This window comes from Ruditapes philippinarum, unplaced genomic scaffold (assembly GCF_026571515.1).
Source record: "Ruditapes philippinarum isolate M1 unplaced genomic scaffold, ASM2657151v2 ctg832_1_1_1_1, whole genome shotgun sequence".
Classification (NCBI taxonomy): Eukaryota; Metazoa; Mollusca; class Bivalvia; order Venerida; family Veneridae; genus Ruditapes; species Ruditapes philippinarum.
Genome location: NW_026857120.1, coordinates 231,013 through 247,435, shown reverse-complemented (window position 1 = coordinate 247,435; position 16,423 = coordinate 231,013). Strand labels below are relative to the sequence as shown.

The 16,423-nt window shown below is 32.3% G+C and overlaps 1 protein-coding gene across 3 annotated transcripts; it reads left to right on the top strand.

The window, feature by feature from the left end:
* The first annotated feature begins 787 nt into the window (after nt 1-787).
* LOC132748831 (ethylmalonyl-CoA decarboxylase-like) lies at nt 788-8,470 on the top strand. Of its 3 annotated transcripts, none has more exons than XM_060738482.1 (4): nt 788-852; nt 5,037-5,184; nt 5,479-5,649; nt 6,313-8,470. In XM_060738482.1, the coding sequence occupies exons 2-4, from the start codon at nt 5,142-5,144 to the stop codon at nt 6,981-6,983; spliced, it is 885 nt and encodes a 294-aa protein (XP_060594465.1). In that variant the 5' UTR covers nt 788-852; nt 5,037-5,141; the 3' UTR covers nt 6,984-8,470. The 3 variants fall into 3 exon arrangements, with proteins under 3 accessions (XP_060594465.1, XP_060594464.1, XP_060594463.1); XM_060738481.1 differs by having other exon boundaries at nt 794-1,003; XM_060738480.1 differs by lacking the exon at nt 788-852 and adding an exon at nt 1,717-2,253.
* Nucleotides 8,471-16,423: the final 7,953 nt, after the last annotated feature.

Below are 16,423 nucleotides of genomic sequence, written 5' to 3'. Positions count from 1 at the left end.
GTTTATAAATGATTTCACAATTAACAGTCAATAAGAAGTTACTGTCAACTGCAACTATCCTTTCATGGATTAGACTGAATATTTTCTCCGTGTTAAGAGTATCTTGTTATTAGAAGCTTGGTTTACAGGGGGCAATACACAGTTTTCAAGGCTTCTCGGCAAACAACTGACCGCGCCACAATCAAAACCTCACACACAAGTCTGTAATCACACACCTGAAATAAATGCATTTCATATTTAACATATACATATGTATCTCACAGCAAACAATTAAAAATACATGTCCACCTTCTAGTTTTCTGGCACATAGCCCTGTGTTTTTCATTGTTTTGGTCGCGAAAATCAACGACAAAAATAGCGGATTACCCCTATTCGCAAAATACAACAATATATTAACGTCAAAAGATTAAATCACAAGCTATAGTGATTCTTCCTTCTTAAACAATGCACAATCTGAAAATAACATCCGAACGGGGAGTCATGCACCTACTTTTTTCACTATTTTAAGTCTTCTGCATACCCTTTAAATTGAAGAGCTGATTCACCGCCTAGCTCCGAAAACCACATGTTCGCATCCGACAGGTGCTCTCTCAAAAAAGCAAGGGTTAACACCACTAAATTCAATTTTACTAAATAACTGAAACGCAATACTAGTCATTGAAACTTGAAATATAGTAACTATAAACATTTAGAACCTCAAATATCCACTTCAATTTCAAAACTGTCTCTTATTTGTAAATTCCCTGGCCAATTCGAAACTAAACGGCCGAAACTGTGTACTGCCTCCACATGCGTCTGTCAATCAAGATCTAATATTATGAATAACTTTTGCAAACTTTTGAGAGTTTAATGGTTATGTTGTTATTTTATTTATTCAAAAATTGTTAAATGTTTGTTTTGAATCAACTAAGTGTAAAATTATTTGAATAAATAACTCCTAAGCTTAATAACGAGAAACTTTACAAGTAGTCATTTTCGGATGGTGTCATACAACCGGATATAGGTATGTGGGGGGCAGCACGAAATACACAAATATTGCCCAAATATACACAAATATTGTCCAAATATACTAGAAAAAATGTCCAAATATACTAAAAATAAATGTTTTATAACAAAAAGTGCTGTTTTTATTTTGAATTATCCCGGTGTTACCTAAATTCGGCGATATAAGAACAAATGTCAATGGCATTTTCAATTAAATACAGTAATCTATAATTATACTTGAGATAATTTAACTGCAACTAATTTAAAGTTACTTAAAGTTGATTTCTAACATTGTAATCGTTCAGCGGTTGCCAAATATAAACAAATATGGCTGATGTAAAATCTTACTACGATCTGAAAACGTCACCTAAATTCGGCGATTCTGATTGGTTGCAGTAAATTTTTAATTTTGGCGGGATTGTAATGTAGTATGTTGACCTAGATCGGCAGTAAAAATAGTAAGATAACACAAGGCGACTGTCAAATTATTTTAAGTAACAATATCAATCAAATAAAGGGAAGTATAGATAAACTTGAAATTGCATCAGGTAAAACACACAATTTTCTCCATGTCATATACAATTTTTAATGTTTACCAGCCGTATCTCAATCTTTAGCGCAGAAAATCACTGAGTTGTAAAAATAGACCGTGGGTCATAAACATGATTGACCTTCACCTCTGAAATCTCGCGTAAATGACGAAAAACAAAACATCGTCGAATTTAGGAGAACGCCGAATTTGGGTCACGGTAGGATACAATATAAACGTTCACTAAGATAAAATCAAACATACCCAAATATACACTTTCCTATCACCAAAATACAGAATCTACCCAAATACAGTATACTCCATTAAAGCTATATTAAATTAAAAAAAATAATACAATGGACACTTGTATGAAATTTGAACAAAGTTATACACCCCCCCCCCCCCCAAAAAAAAATGTTGACAGCTATCATATCTTTATCATATATTGCTAGTATATTCATTAATGAACCTAAATAAGCCAATGTCACAAGATTATTTTCTTACAACATATGAACTGCCCATTTCAACGGAATGAATGAAAGTTATAGCTGCCTCAGAGTCATACTATTTTATAATTATTAATTCATTTTCTCATTATGATCTGTATTTTATACAAACAAAAATGAATATTGCTATATTTGGGTATACATGGGCAATATTTTGGTATTTCGTGCCGCCGGTCTGTGGCAGGTTTCGTGCGCTTACTGTAAAGGATTTCGGATAACAACTAGACTTTTCGAGTATGCGCTTCTATATATCTTTTATTTTCACACATCAGCATAAACAAAGCAATTCTCTGAAACAAATGATAAAGTAATAAACTAATACATTCATTTCTGATATAAACTTAACAAATAAATAATAGAATAGAATAATTAAATAATTATTTCCTATGACGAAGAATCTTAATAAACAGAAGTACAGTTAAAATCCATAAAATAAATAATCGTAAAAATTGATTTAAATTAATAAATACTTCATTAGAAAATACTTTTTATCCGTAAACAAATAAATAAATAAATCAAATAATTTAAGCAGCTATCATACCGACTATAATGTCTTTCACATCGAAACCTTTAAAATACAGTTTCAGCTTTAACGTTTAACGCCGCTACATATAACGGAAGTTACCTTTTAAATTCATAACAAACAATTACGTCAAAATGACGCGCTAAACTATTCAGCGCACAACGTTAAATAAATTGGCGCCAAACAACGTTTAACGTAAGAAATATATTTTTATTAGAATCGGTAATAAACGATTCTTACACTTACTATAGTCACTGTGGCTTACGGTCTTCAGGGTACACGTTTATATATTGTGACATGATGTGAACGCGGCTGAAGACAGACCCGTAGTGAAAGCCCGACATTAAAAGTGCCAGGAATCTGACACACCAGACTTCCCGAAAACTGTCAGATCGATGGATATAATTGACATATTTTTTAAGCTTAAGTCAGTCCCCAATGCTTTGAATGCTTTCTGTAAAATCATTTTGGCAGAAAATCGCCAGGCGACCTCTTCATTTATCAATTTCATGACCACGCAAGGTATCAGACTTAAAGCTGCCTGGTTCCACAAGATACTCAAAGTCGCTGATGCTGTAAAAATTATTAAAGCAGGCGCGTTAGTGTTTATTTGTGACCTAGGCATAACAGAGGCCTATAAAAATACCTTCCCAATCTAATTTTTTTTTTTAAATCGTGCAGTTTTCCCAAAATTTGGGAACATTTTACAACAGCATTTTTACTTCCCAAATTAGCAATTTTAGGGATAATTTTTCCCAAAATCAAAGGCTTTTGCCAATTAAGTAAGAAAAACCACTGACTAGGAAGCAATGAAGCCAAACATTCGGATTGTTAAAATGTCTCTGTGAATATGATAAGGATTTTTTTTCATTTACCAATAGAATAAAATTTGCATTTTTAGAAGCTACTACATTTCCTAGAGATAATTTCCATACTCCCATACACATTTTGTTTTTAGGTTAGGTCTACCTTGAATTTTCTGATGTGTTAATAAGAAAATTTACCAATACGTTTGCCTCCATGATCTAAAATTCATTAAGGGAATCAAAACAAGTGACGAAAAAGGAGTCACAACAAGAGCTGTCACAGGAGACAGCCAAGCTCGACTAATAAAATACTGGACGCAGTAAGGAGGACAAAAACTATGAAAGAAAAACAAATTATGTATAATTATGTATTAAGTTGTAGTAAAAAAATATCATTTGTTAACATAAATTCCAAGATCAAGGGGAATAATTCTAGAAAAAGTCATGCTAGAGTTATGAATCTTTCACACATTATGTGTGTAATGATAAGAAATATATACATGTATTTGAAGTTTGAAGTAGATACCTAAAAAAGAAAAGAAGTTATAATATTTCTTAAAGTTCAATGAAAGATAAATCTGTAAATATTGCTTCAAGAGTTACGAACATTGTCACTTAAAATGTAATTGATGATAAGGAATAAGTATTTTAAGTTTTAGGTAGATACCTTTAAAACTAAAAAAGTTATAGTAAAAAATAACATTTTTCTAGTAAAAAAATCTAAGTTTATGGGGAGATAATTCTTGCAATATTAGTGCTAGAGTTATGAACCTTGCCACATAAGATGTGGATGATGATAAGTTACATATATTTGAAGTATGAAGTTGATCCCTTTAGAAATAAATAAGTAACAGTAAAAAATAGTATTTTTTAAGGAAAATTCTATGTTCAAGGGGAGATAAATCTGAAAATATTGGTGCTAGAGTTATGAACCTTGTCACATAAGATGGGGATGATGATAAGGTACATTTATTTGAAGTATGAGGTTGATCCCGTAAGAAATAAAGAAGTAACAGTAAAAAATAGTATTTTTTGAGAGTTCAAGGGGAGATAAATCTGAAAATATTGGTGCTAGAGTTATGGACCTTGTCACATAAGATATGGTTGATGATAAGGAACATATATTTGAAGTTTGAAGTTGATACTTTAAGAAATGACAAAGTGATAGTGATAAATATTTTACTGCACCAAAACTTTAATCTGGACGCGGACGCCGACGCCGACTTATTACAATGTATTGAGTTATGACTCTTTATAACCAAATTTTCTGTGAAATTATTGGTTTTAGCTGGATAACTTTTGAAAATTTTTATTGATCGTATTTTTATTTGGCATGAAAATGTATATTAGTAACCATTTGCCTCGTATACTTCCAGGTTGAAATTACATTTTGAAAAATCCTGTAATTAAGTGTGCATAAGGTCAAAAACAGAATTTAATGACCATGGAAGTGGATAATCAATTACTGAAATGTTTTATGTCTATATCTATAATTAATAATCTTAAGTGTTCAGGTACAGAATCAGTTATACTACTAGCCCACACTTAATACAAGCAAAATACTTTAGCAAAATAGTATTAGATTAATTATCTAAACCAATTAGTGATAGGATCATTTGTATTTAACATAGATAGTGGTAAAAATATGGTCCCATGTTAAATAATCAAAATCAATGATTGTGTTTCAGGTATGCAGTGAGTGGCCTTGTAAGCAAATCATTGCATGTACTGGCTGGATATGAGATATAGCTGTGATAGAAACAATATCAGACCAGTTAGATCTGACAGTTAACATGTTTATACAGAAATTAATGAAATCACTGCTTCCAGCAGCAGGTAAATGGCTGATCATTTGTACCAGAACTTTAAATTCCATTTCTAAATTCAGATAATAAAACAGGTAAAGATTAAAGATTTTAAACCAATTTTCCATTTGTAAATTGTTCTATAGTTCATTTAGAAATTGATTGGAGTTATATCTGAATAAATTACTTGAAAAATGTGAAATATAAACTTTAAATTAATACATGAAGCGATTAAGGATATGAGTTTTTGTTGTTTATCTCATATATAAGTAATAAATAAGAACAATACAATTAACTTGTAGCATAGATGTATGTATATTTGCAGACCAGTACTTTCTTAGTCTGTCACAATGCAGAAAGGGTTTGAGTTCTCTCAGTGAATTAAGAAACCAGTTTCAACAATTACCAGGCGGCTCAGTAGACCTGACAAAGGATGAGAAATCCGGAATAGCAACTGTTGTCATCAGTAACCCAGGAAGAAAGAATGCTTTTACTGGTTTGTGAATAATTCAAGTGCTTTTCATAAAGTTGACCCGATATATAATTTTACTTATGTTGTAGTTTATTCAAGAGAATCAGTTCATTTTTATCTTGTCTGTTTCATAGAAAATGTTGAGCTATTAATATCGCTGTGTTGTCATTGTCGTCTTAATGTACTCAATTACTCTAACAATTGCTAAGGTATCAATATGAATACCTGCTCATGACATTGAGAGGCAGTTGTAAGACAAGGGGCATTATTCTGAAAACTATATTTTTGGAGTAATGCCCCTTTTTAACTTAATGATTTCAAAACTATAAAAGGTACTAGTATCAACATGAAACTTGGATCACTTGATTATCATGACAATATACAATTGTGAGACAAGGGGCATCGTCCTGAAAGCAATAATGTTAAGGAGTTAAGTCCCTTTTAAACTTAGAATATTTATGAAATTGGTTATTGGTAGTAATTGCTCTTAACAGATTAAAAGTTCAGTTTACAAATTTTTGATTTATGAATAAATAGTAAAAAAACAACATATATAAACTTGTTATCCACTAGCACTGATTGCATAAACATAAATTATGAAAATAATAGATATAAAATTTTAATCATATATACCTGTATAAACTATATACTTTGTATACTTAGGAATGTATTTAATGTATTTTAAAGGAAAAATGATGGCAGATTTTTATGATTGTGTAACAGACTTGGAAAAGTGGGAAGATGGAAAATGTGTTATACTTGCTGGTGCAGACGGGGCTTTCTGTTCAGGGGGAGATCTACAGACAGTTCAAGCTAATCTACAAAATGGAGGTGGCATGTGTGAATTAATGCAGAATGCAACATCAAGACTGTTTAACTTACCTCTTGTTAGTGTTGCTGCTATAGATGGACATGCTCTTGGTGGGGGAGCTGAACTTGCCACAGCCTGTGATTTTAGAATTATGAAACCAAAAGCAAAAATAGGTTTTGTTCAAGTGAAACTGAATATAGCGCCAGGATGGGGTGGATGCACAAGACTTGTTAAGTTGCTTGGTAGAACAAAAGCTTTAAGACTTTTATCTTCTGGAATGGTAATGGATTCAGAGACTGCCTATAGAATAGGTTTTGTTAATGATATAATAGAGGAGGATGGAGATATTGTAGAACTAGGTAAACAGTGGTTGCTAGGGAACTGTATAGGTAATGCTGCTGCTACTAGGGTATTAAAACAAATGGTGATTGCTGGATCTCAGTTAGGAGAGGAGGAATCATTAAAGCATGAGAGACAATTGTTCTGTAAAGTATGGGGAGGTGAATCCCATAGGGAGGCACTGAGTATGAATAAAAAACATAATTAATTATGATTGTTGGTTTTATAACCATTATTTTATTTATGATGAAGGTCAAGCATTGACCGAAACTAGTTGACACTAATAAAATAATGTAAACCTGTCCTAGTGTTGACATGTATTATTCTTGTCTTAAAGTTACATTAGTTGATTACTATTTTTAATTTTTATTTGTTACAACTTTGAATATAATTTTTTAGTATTACAGTTATTTCTCTGGTCAAATAAATTGTTTGAACTCAAAAGTGCTTTTTTATTTCATAATTTTATGAAAGAAAAATGAAAAATTGTCATTCCTTTTTTTTGGAGGTTATTCTCATACAGAAACTGTGTCTTTTCTGTCTTGTACTTAATATCAGCGATGGAATAAGAATGTAAGATAATGTTCATTGTTGATAGAAATCATGGCATTCCAATTTAGCCTTCTCAAGTTCTGCATTTATTTTTAGCTCACCTGTCACAAAGTGACAGGGTGAGCTTTTGTGATCGCTTTTCGTCCGGCGTCCGTCCGGCGTCCGTCCGTAAACTTTTACTTTAAATGACATCTCCTCATAAACCACTAAGCCAATTTCTTCCAAACTTCACAGGAATGTTCCTTTGGTGGTCACCTTTAAAAAGTGTTCAAAGAATTTAATTCCATGCAGAACTCTGGTTGCCATGGCAACTGAAAGAAAAAACTTGAAATATCTACTTTTAAAAAACCATAAGAGCTAGAGCTTAGATATTTGGCATGAAACATCTTCTAGTGAGTGTCTACCAAGTTTGTTCAAATAAAAGCCCTGGGGTCAAAATTGGCCCCGCCCCGGGGGGTCATTGATTTTCCCTATATGCATATAGTAAAAACTTAAAAAATCTTCTTTTAAAGAACCCAAAGAGCTAGAGCTAAGATATTTAGCATGAAATATGTTATAATAGGTGTCTACCAAGTTTGTTCAAATAAAAGCCCTGGGGTCAAAATTGGCCCCGCCCCGGGGGGTCATTGATTTTCCCTATATGCATATAGTAAAAACTTAAAAAATCTTCTTTTAAAGAACTCAAAGAGCTATGGCTAAGATGTTGAGCATCAAACATGTTCTAATAGGTGTCTACCAAGTTTGTTCAAATAAAAGCCCTGGGGTCAAAATTGGCCCCGCCCCAGGGGGGTCATTGATTTTCCCTATATGCATATAGTAAAAACTTAAAAAATCTTCTTTTAAAGAACCAAAAGAGTTAGAGCTAAGATATTTAGCATGAAACATGTTCTAATAAGTGTCTACCAAGTTTGTTCAAATAAAAGCCCTGGGGTCAAAATTGGCCCCGCCCCGGGGGGTCATTGATTTTCCCTATATGCATATAGTAAAAACTTAAAAAATCTTCTTTTAAAGAACTCAAAGAGCTATGGCTAAGATATTTAGCATCAAACATGTTCTAATAGGTGTCTACCAAGTTTGTTCAAATAAAAGCCCTGGGGTCAAAATTGGCACCGCCCCGGGGGTCATTGATTTTCCTTATATGTGTATAGCAAAAACTTAAAAAATCTTCTTTGAAAAAACCCAAATAGCTAGAGTTAAGATATTAAGCATGAAACATCTTTTAGTGAGTGTCTACAAAGTTTGTTCAAATAAAAGCCCTGGGGTCAAAATTGGCCCCGCCCCGGGGGGTCATTGATTTTCCCTATATGCATATAGTAAAAACTTAAAAAATCTTCTTTTAAAGAACTCAAAGAGCTATGGCTAAGATATTGAGCATCAAACATGTTCTAATAGGTGTCTACCAAGTTTGTTCAAATAAAAGCCCTGGGGTCAAAATTGGCCCCGCCCCAGGGGGTCATTGATTTTCCCTATATGCATATAGTAAAAACTTAAAAAATCTTCTTTTAAAGAACCAAAAGAGTTAGAGCTAAGATATTTAGCATGAAACATGTTCTAATAAGTGTCTACCAAGTTTGTTCAAATAAAAGCCCTGGGGTCAAAATTGGCCCCGCCCCGGGGGGTCATTGATTTTCCCTATATGCATATAGTAAAAACTTAAAAAATCTTCTTTAAAGAACTCAAAGAGCTATGGCTAAGATATTTAGCATCAAACATGTTCTAATAGATGTCTACCAAGTTTGTTCAAATAAAAGCCCTGGGGTCAAAATTGGCACCGGCCCGGGGGTCATTGATTTTCCTTATATGTGTATAGCAAAAACTTAAAAAATCTTCTTTGAAAAAACCCAAATAGCTAGAGTTAAGATATTAAGCATGAAACATCTTTTAGTGAGTGTCTACAAAGTTTGTTCAAATAAAAGCCCTGGGGTCAAAATTGGCCCCGCCCCGGGGGGTCATTGATTTTCTTTATATGTGTATAGCAAAAACTTAAAATCTTCTTTGAAAAAACCCAAATAGCTAGAGTTTAGATATTAAGCATGAAACATCTTCTAGTAAGTGTCTACAAAGTTTGTTCAAATAAAAGCCCTGGCCCGGTCCCAGGGGTGTCATTGTTTTTAACTATATGTGTATAGTAAAAACTTTAAAAAAATCTTCTTTTAAAAAGCCCAATGAGCTAGAGCTTAGATGTTTAGCATGAAACATCTTCTTATGGGTGTTTACCAAGTTTGTGCAAATAAAGCCCTTTGGTTAAATTGGCCCTGCAACGTTGGGGGGGAGGGGCCTATATATACAGGTGAGCGACCTCAGGGCCATCATGGCCCTCTTGTTTGTTTATCTATTTAGACTGTCATTTGTAAGTAATAAAGTAGAGAAGCTTTGGCAGATTAAATGGGCATGCAGACTAGCCTGGCTTTAATGGTGTATAGCCTTTTCTTGCATATCAGACAGGATTATCTACCGTTTACACCGGTGCTGGAAAACTCTTACACCCCTATATGTAAGATAAGTCGCGTGCTTTAAATGACGTCATTGACGCGCGCCTTTTATGACGTCATTTTACCTTAATGAATGAAGTTGTATTTTCATATGCTACTATAAGAAAAAAGTGTTAATATATATATATGTTTTCATAATTTCTGTTCCGAAAATATTTGACATGTAATATGCAAACAAAAGAATCAAACACCGGCTGTTGGTACAGACGGGCATATCTAGCCCTCGGGTAACTGTTTAGCGGAGACTCGGCTGAGCCTCGTTACCGCTGTAAACAGTTAACCTCGAGCTAGATATTCCGGTCTGTATCGGCAGCCGGTGTAAGATTCTTATAATCTCCCTTTGTTTTTAAAATATTAATGAAATTTTACATGTTATTCATTGGTTTGATTTTTTTAGTCATCTAGTGTTCACCACCCAGAGCGGGTTATGTACAGTACTGGAAGAAGAAGAATTGCCAACCAAAGACATGTTCTTTATAGACAAGTAAATTTCATAGACAAACTCTTAAAAAAGAGTTTGGGACTAAGTGGGCATTTGTAAACTGGATGTTATAGCCTCGCTTTATTGCAACATTAACAAAGGAAATGAGAAACTTTCAGTTCACCATTTATTCATTTTGAGTACAGACAAGTGTTTTCTTTCAATCCTGATTAGAGAAAAAGAGACCAAACAAAATATTTTGTGCATTAAATCAGAGAAAAAATTACTGCAAGAACTTGTTCTCTGATTTCCAGCTACATTAAATATATACTATATACATAGAGTAGTGGAAGCAGGATTATTATTTATCTTAAATAATTGAATCACCCAACAACTGTGATAATAGCAGGGTTGGTGATGGGTCCTCAAAAAATTACAGACAGTAACACAGAAATCAAAATCACTAGTGTTTTTCAATTCTTTTCTCAGAATATAAAAGTATCATATAAAATTGAGCATAACACACATGTATACCATGCCAGGAGAGTTCATGAATGTGCGTTGTTAACTCTGCCTGTTACATTGTAAATAAAATTAGCTGTGTCTGGAAGTGAGGTCAAATAAAGTTGAACACTTGGTCTTTATTAAATGAAATTTTAAAAATTAAGAACCCATGATCACTGACTTTAACTTGATTACAGTTGAAAGTTAAAAAATTCCACTTAATATCACATTAACATTACAAAGTCCTTACTCTTTTGTTGGCGAATTATTATACTGAAAGGTTTATTATAAAGGATTCTAAACATTATAATGATCAGAATTGCAAAATGCTTTCCATAGGTTTAATCTAAGCAGGAAGACAACAATAAATGTTGATATATTTGTTGATATACATTCTTATAGAAATTCATTGCATTTAAATTGATGATGTATTATTTCTCATATTTTGTCAAAATTGGATAATGAGTACATAAATCAGTATTGCTTGTCACATTAGTTTACCAGAACAAACATTAAGCCCTTTATTAATAATACATACCATTTTTAGCTCTACTTTTTAAAAGAAACTAGAACTATCACTAAATGTGATTAATACCCCCACAAGACTGCTTTGGAAATGAGGATGTTACTAGTAACAGAATACCTTGTAAAAGAATTGAAATATAGGGTAATGGTTGTGGGCAAATAAAGATAGTTGTGGTTCTTGTATGTTGCATTTCCTTTCAATGTGGTTGGCCATTGATGAAGTTTTATTGAATTACTCTGTAATAAGTCCAGAAAGACAAGGAAAAGGAACAAAGGGCAATAAATACTGAAGATGGAGTTATAGTTCTTGTGCACTGCACTTCCTCTTATTGTGCTTGACCATTGTATGAAGTTGTTTTGAATTCCAACCAGTACCTTTTAAGTTATGCTCCGGACAAGGAAAAGTATCAAAGGGCAGTAACTCTGTAATTAGTCAAGATGGAGTAATGGTTCTTGTGCACTGCACTTCCTCTCAATGTGCTTGACCATTGTATGAAGTTGTTTTGAATTCCAACCAGTAGTTTTCATGTCATGCTCTGGACAAGGAATAGTAACAAAGGGCAGTAACTCTGTAATAAGTCAAGATGGAATTTTGGTTCTTGAGCACTGCACTTCCTCTCAATGTGCTTGACCATTGTATGAAGTTATAATGAATTTTCACAATAAGTCTTTAAGTTATGGTTCAGACAAAAGAATGCAATGGAAAAGTAACAAAGGGCAATAACTCTGTAATTTCTTTAGATAGAGTTATCGTTCTTGTGCACTGCACTTTCCCACATTGTGTTTGACGATTGTATGAAGTTGTTTTTAATTCCAATTAGTAGTTTTCAAGTTATGCCCCGGACAAGGAAAAAAATAAAAAGGCAATAACACTGTAATAAGTCAAGATATAGTTAAAGTTCTGTGCACTGAACTTCCTCTCAATGTGTTTGACCATTGTTTGAAGTTATAATGAATTCCAACAATTAATCTTAATGTTATGGTCCGGACAAAAGAAAGCAATGGAAAAGTAACAAAGGGCAATAACTCTGTTATTACTTTAGATAGAGTTATGGCTCTTGTGTACTGCACTTCCCCTTATTGTGTTTAACAGTTGTATGAAATTGTTTTCAATTCCAACCAGGAGTATTCAAGTTATGCCCCGGACAAGGAAAAGTAACAAAGGGAAATTACTCTGTAATTAGTGAAGATAGAGTTATGGTTCTTGTGCACTGCACTTCCTCTCAATGTGCTTGACCATTGTATGTAAATGAATTGAATTCCAACCATTAGTCTTCAAGTTATGCTCCGGACATGGAAAATGCAACGGACGTCTGGACTGACCGACCGACCACCAGGTGACTCCTATATACCCCCCCAAACTTCGTTTTGGGGGGTATAAAAAGTGGAGGTATTGTCATGATCCACTCATCAGTCAGCATTGGCATTGAAACACTTTAACCTCAGAATACTTGTTCATTATAAAAATTGGAATGCATATTTTTTTTTTAATTTTTTATATTTTCATAATTTTCTTGAATACCATCATAGATATTAACTTCAAACTTTAAATACCGAGACAAAAAATTCTGCAAAAAAGTTAATCAGAATTATGTATTTATATATAGTTCTATACAAAAATGTTTTCCTTTTATTTCTGGAAAGTTTAAAATTTCAAAGAGAGACTTGAATGCTTTTTTTTACGGAATGTATACAAATTTTGTGGTGTATAGTCTTTATTCTGTTTAAATGATCCAGTTCTCATAATGTTTGACTACAAATCCAGTCACAGGAATTGCAAGGACAACTCCCAAAATAGTATTTCTGATTAGCTTCAGGCTCTATTTACATTCTTTATGTACACATCTTAACAACCAGTTTACGCTAGTTGCAGGATATCCTTCTTGAGGAATTTGAAATAAGGGCATAAACAAGACAATGTAAGGAGCTATTTTACAATGGTTTTGATTAAGATTCATTCATTGGAAAGGGAAGCTGTTTATACCTATTTTTAACATTACAACAACAAATGTTCCATTGCTAACACAATTTATTTTTACATCAACAAAACATTGGTGTTCATACATTACTTAAATTAATTCTATATATATCATCATTAACAGTTGTTACAGAAAAACTCTGTTTTATGCCCCTCATTTACGGACTAAATATAATATACATTTATTAAAATTCAAATTAAAGTTATTAAGCCAGTCCCCAATATAGACCTTAAAACAAACAGAAGCATACAAACTGTATATATAACCAACATCTGACTATATTACATCATTTAATCATTAATTTCCTTTACCCAATTAAAATTAATTCCAACCTCCATACGAATCGGACATTGAAGATAGAATATGAACTTTGTAGGGAACACAATGCTCTCAAGTAAAAGAATTGAAAAGAAAAGAACTAGCAGGTGACTTTTGGACAAAGCATTTGTACCTTTATACAAGAAATTGTAACAAAGCAAATGTTACTGAATAAGCTATATTGACATTTAAGTATGTACATCAAATATTGTAGTAACTTGATGTCAATGTGTAAGATTTATAAATGAAAGTCTTCTTATTCTTGAATGATTAAAACCCCACATTAAATCAAAATATGAGAAACGACAACACACATAGACAACAAAAAAACAACTTGAAATAATGTAACAAAGTCTTGATGTACAATATACAAAATTAAGAGCATAAATATACAGATAAAAGTAAAATAATCCCTATCACAGTTAACTTGTGGCAAATAAAATCGCTAAATAAACTACCACAACACACAACATACATATAGTACCATATTACATTGTACTAGTATGATAAAATTCCTACAATGACTCCAAGGTATTTAATGTTTTAACAATATCATTCTAGCTACTAAGACCCACCTCTAATCAGTTTTTTTTATCTATACGATAAATATTTACCTATAATGACAAACATGAAAGTATCAAAGTTTTGATGTCTACATATCAAAGTATTAGAGCGAAATGGTTGTAACTTCTTTACCCAGGCCTCAGAACCTATAACCTAGGTCCAAGATTATAAACAATTTTTCTCCGCTCAAACTCAAATCTTAGGAATTTGATTGCACAGAATGTATCTTGACAAATGAAATTCCTCAGATTTGAGACAGAACGCAGAAAAAAAGTGTTATAACCTCTAGGCCAGGTTATACCTAATTACTAAAATTTAAAGGTTTCTCATATTCAAATGTTTTTAATGTACAAATATCATTTAACATGAATTTCACTTAGGATTTATTTTGATATATTTATGTACCGGGTATATTTGTTGAAGCAGTACATACCTTAAAATGTTAATCTCAAAAATTAAAATGTTACATAATAATGTTAATATATAGATACATTTTTTGTTAATAAGGTTAATATATATTTGATATACATATTATAATATAGTAATATTTTAAGAGGTTCAAGATATTCTGCTATACTGAAACCATTTTAAAATAGATATTCTGTTATACTGGAACCATCATTGACTGTTTCAACATATTATACACTAAAATAGTTATTTTTTTTATCCCATTATATATTGAGGTAGCCACTTGTTTCTGATAAAAGGTTAGGAATATATCTTTTATAAGATAGAAAATCAAAAGAATAATCTAACAGTTCAATGTGATTTCAATATCAATATTGATACTTACAAATTATTCAATAATTATAACAGCAATTTGAAAACTTCTCATAATTTAGGTATCAAGTAGGCTAAAGATGATTAAACAAATGTTTGATGAAAACAAATCATTCTGCAGCTCTTACACAGTTAAAGCGAAAACCATTTACTGCAAATAAATATCCTATTCACAACAATAATTGGTACAGTTCAATGATTTTAATTGCATAGACATGTATATTTTGTAAGTACTGACTCAATTATGCTACATGTATAACAACAGGCATGTCTGCTAATCGTTGATATTAATCATGTTGGTAAAAATGTGGGTATGAATGTCAGTCAAAATATGGGTATGAATGTCAGTCAAAATGACAATGTAGGTCAACATTTGGGTATTAATGTCAGTCAAAATGTGGGTATTAATGTCAGTCAAAATGTGAATGTAGATCAACATTTGGGTATTAATGTCAGTCAAAATATGGGTATGAATGTCAGTCAAAATGATAATGTAGGTCAACATTTGGATATAAATGTCAGTCAAAATGTGTGTATGAATGCCAGTGGGTAAACATGTGGATATTAATGTCAGTCAAAATGTGGAAATGAAGGTCAGTCAAAATGAGACTGTGGGTCAACATGTGGGTATGAATGTCAGTCAAAATGTGGGTCAATATGTGGATATCAATATTAGTCAAAATGGGGTTATATAAATGCAAGTCTTAACAAGAATATGAATATTAGCCTAAATGCAGATATGAAGAAGATGACTTAATCCCTTTATACAGAATGTTTGTTAAAAAGACACAACATAGTGACCAAAAATAAATTGATTACTCAGCAGGAAAAATAATATGAAAATTTCATCCCTTTTGTTCCTGTATCACCTTAAATTTTCATTTTTATATTTCCACATAAAAAAGGGTCTGTATATTGAAATAGTTTTAATGCATTTGCTTGGCATTAGAGTTCAATTTTACCAATAATTCAGAAACAGTGTGTCATCAAAAATCCATTTTGAACTACATTGCATATAAATGTTTTTCCTTAGTTCAAAATCAGAGGTCATTGAAATCATGATTAAATTTCATTCTAATTATTTCATACAAATCATGCTTTACCAGAGATAAACCAAAGGGTGCTTACATGTATCTGGAAAAAAAACTCACACCAACTTCTTTATATAACATCTAGTTGAAACAAATCAGAATCAATCTGAACAATTTGAGGATCTCACTACTGTAAGGAACGTAACAATATTCATTCTAATATACCTATTGTTAATTGAACCACTACTTTCCTTCTAACAAATTAAGGGGTGAATGTAAAAACATGGCCATTACCTTCTTTTAATTCTCTAACAAAATGTCATGGTATTCAGAAATGACATAATTTGAAAACATACCCTAAATCGATAGATAAATGAATATATATTTTGAGCCACGTCACAACAAAACCAACATAGTGCGTTTGCGACCAGCATGGATCCAGACCAGCCTGGGCAATCCATGCAGTCTGATCAGGATCCATG

Excerpts from the sequence above, each read along its gene's own strand:
- LOC132748831 (XM_060738482.1), top strand. The coding sequence starts at position 5,142 with ATGTTTATACAGAAATTAATGAAATCACTGCTTCCAGCAGCAG. Across the intron at positions 5,185-5,478 it reads ATCACTGCTTCCAGCAGCAG|ACCAGTACTTTCTTAGTCTG; the intron begins GTAAATGGCTGA and ends GTATATTTGCAG. Across the intron at positions 5,650-6,312 it reads AAGAAAGAATGCTTTTACTG|GAAAAATGATGGCAGATTTT; the intron begins GTTTGTGAATAA and ends TGTATTTTAAAG.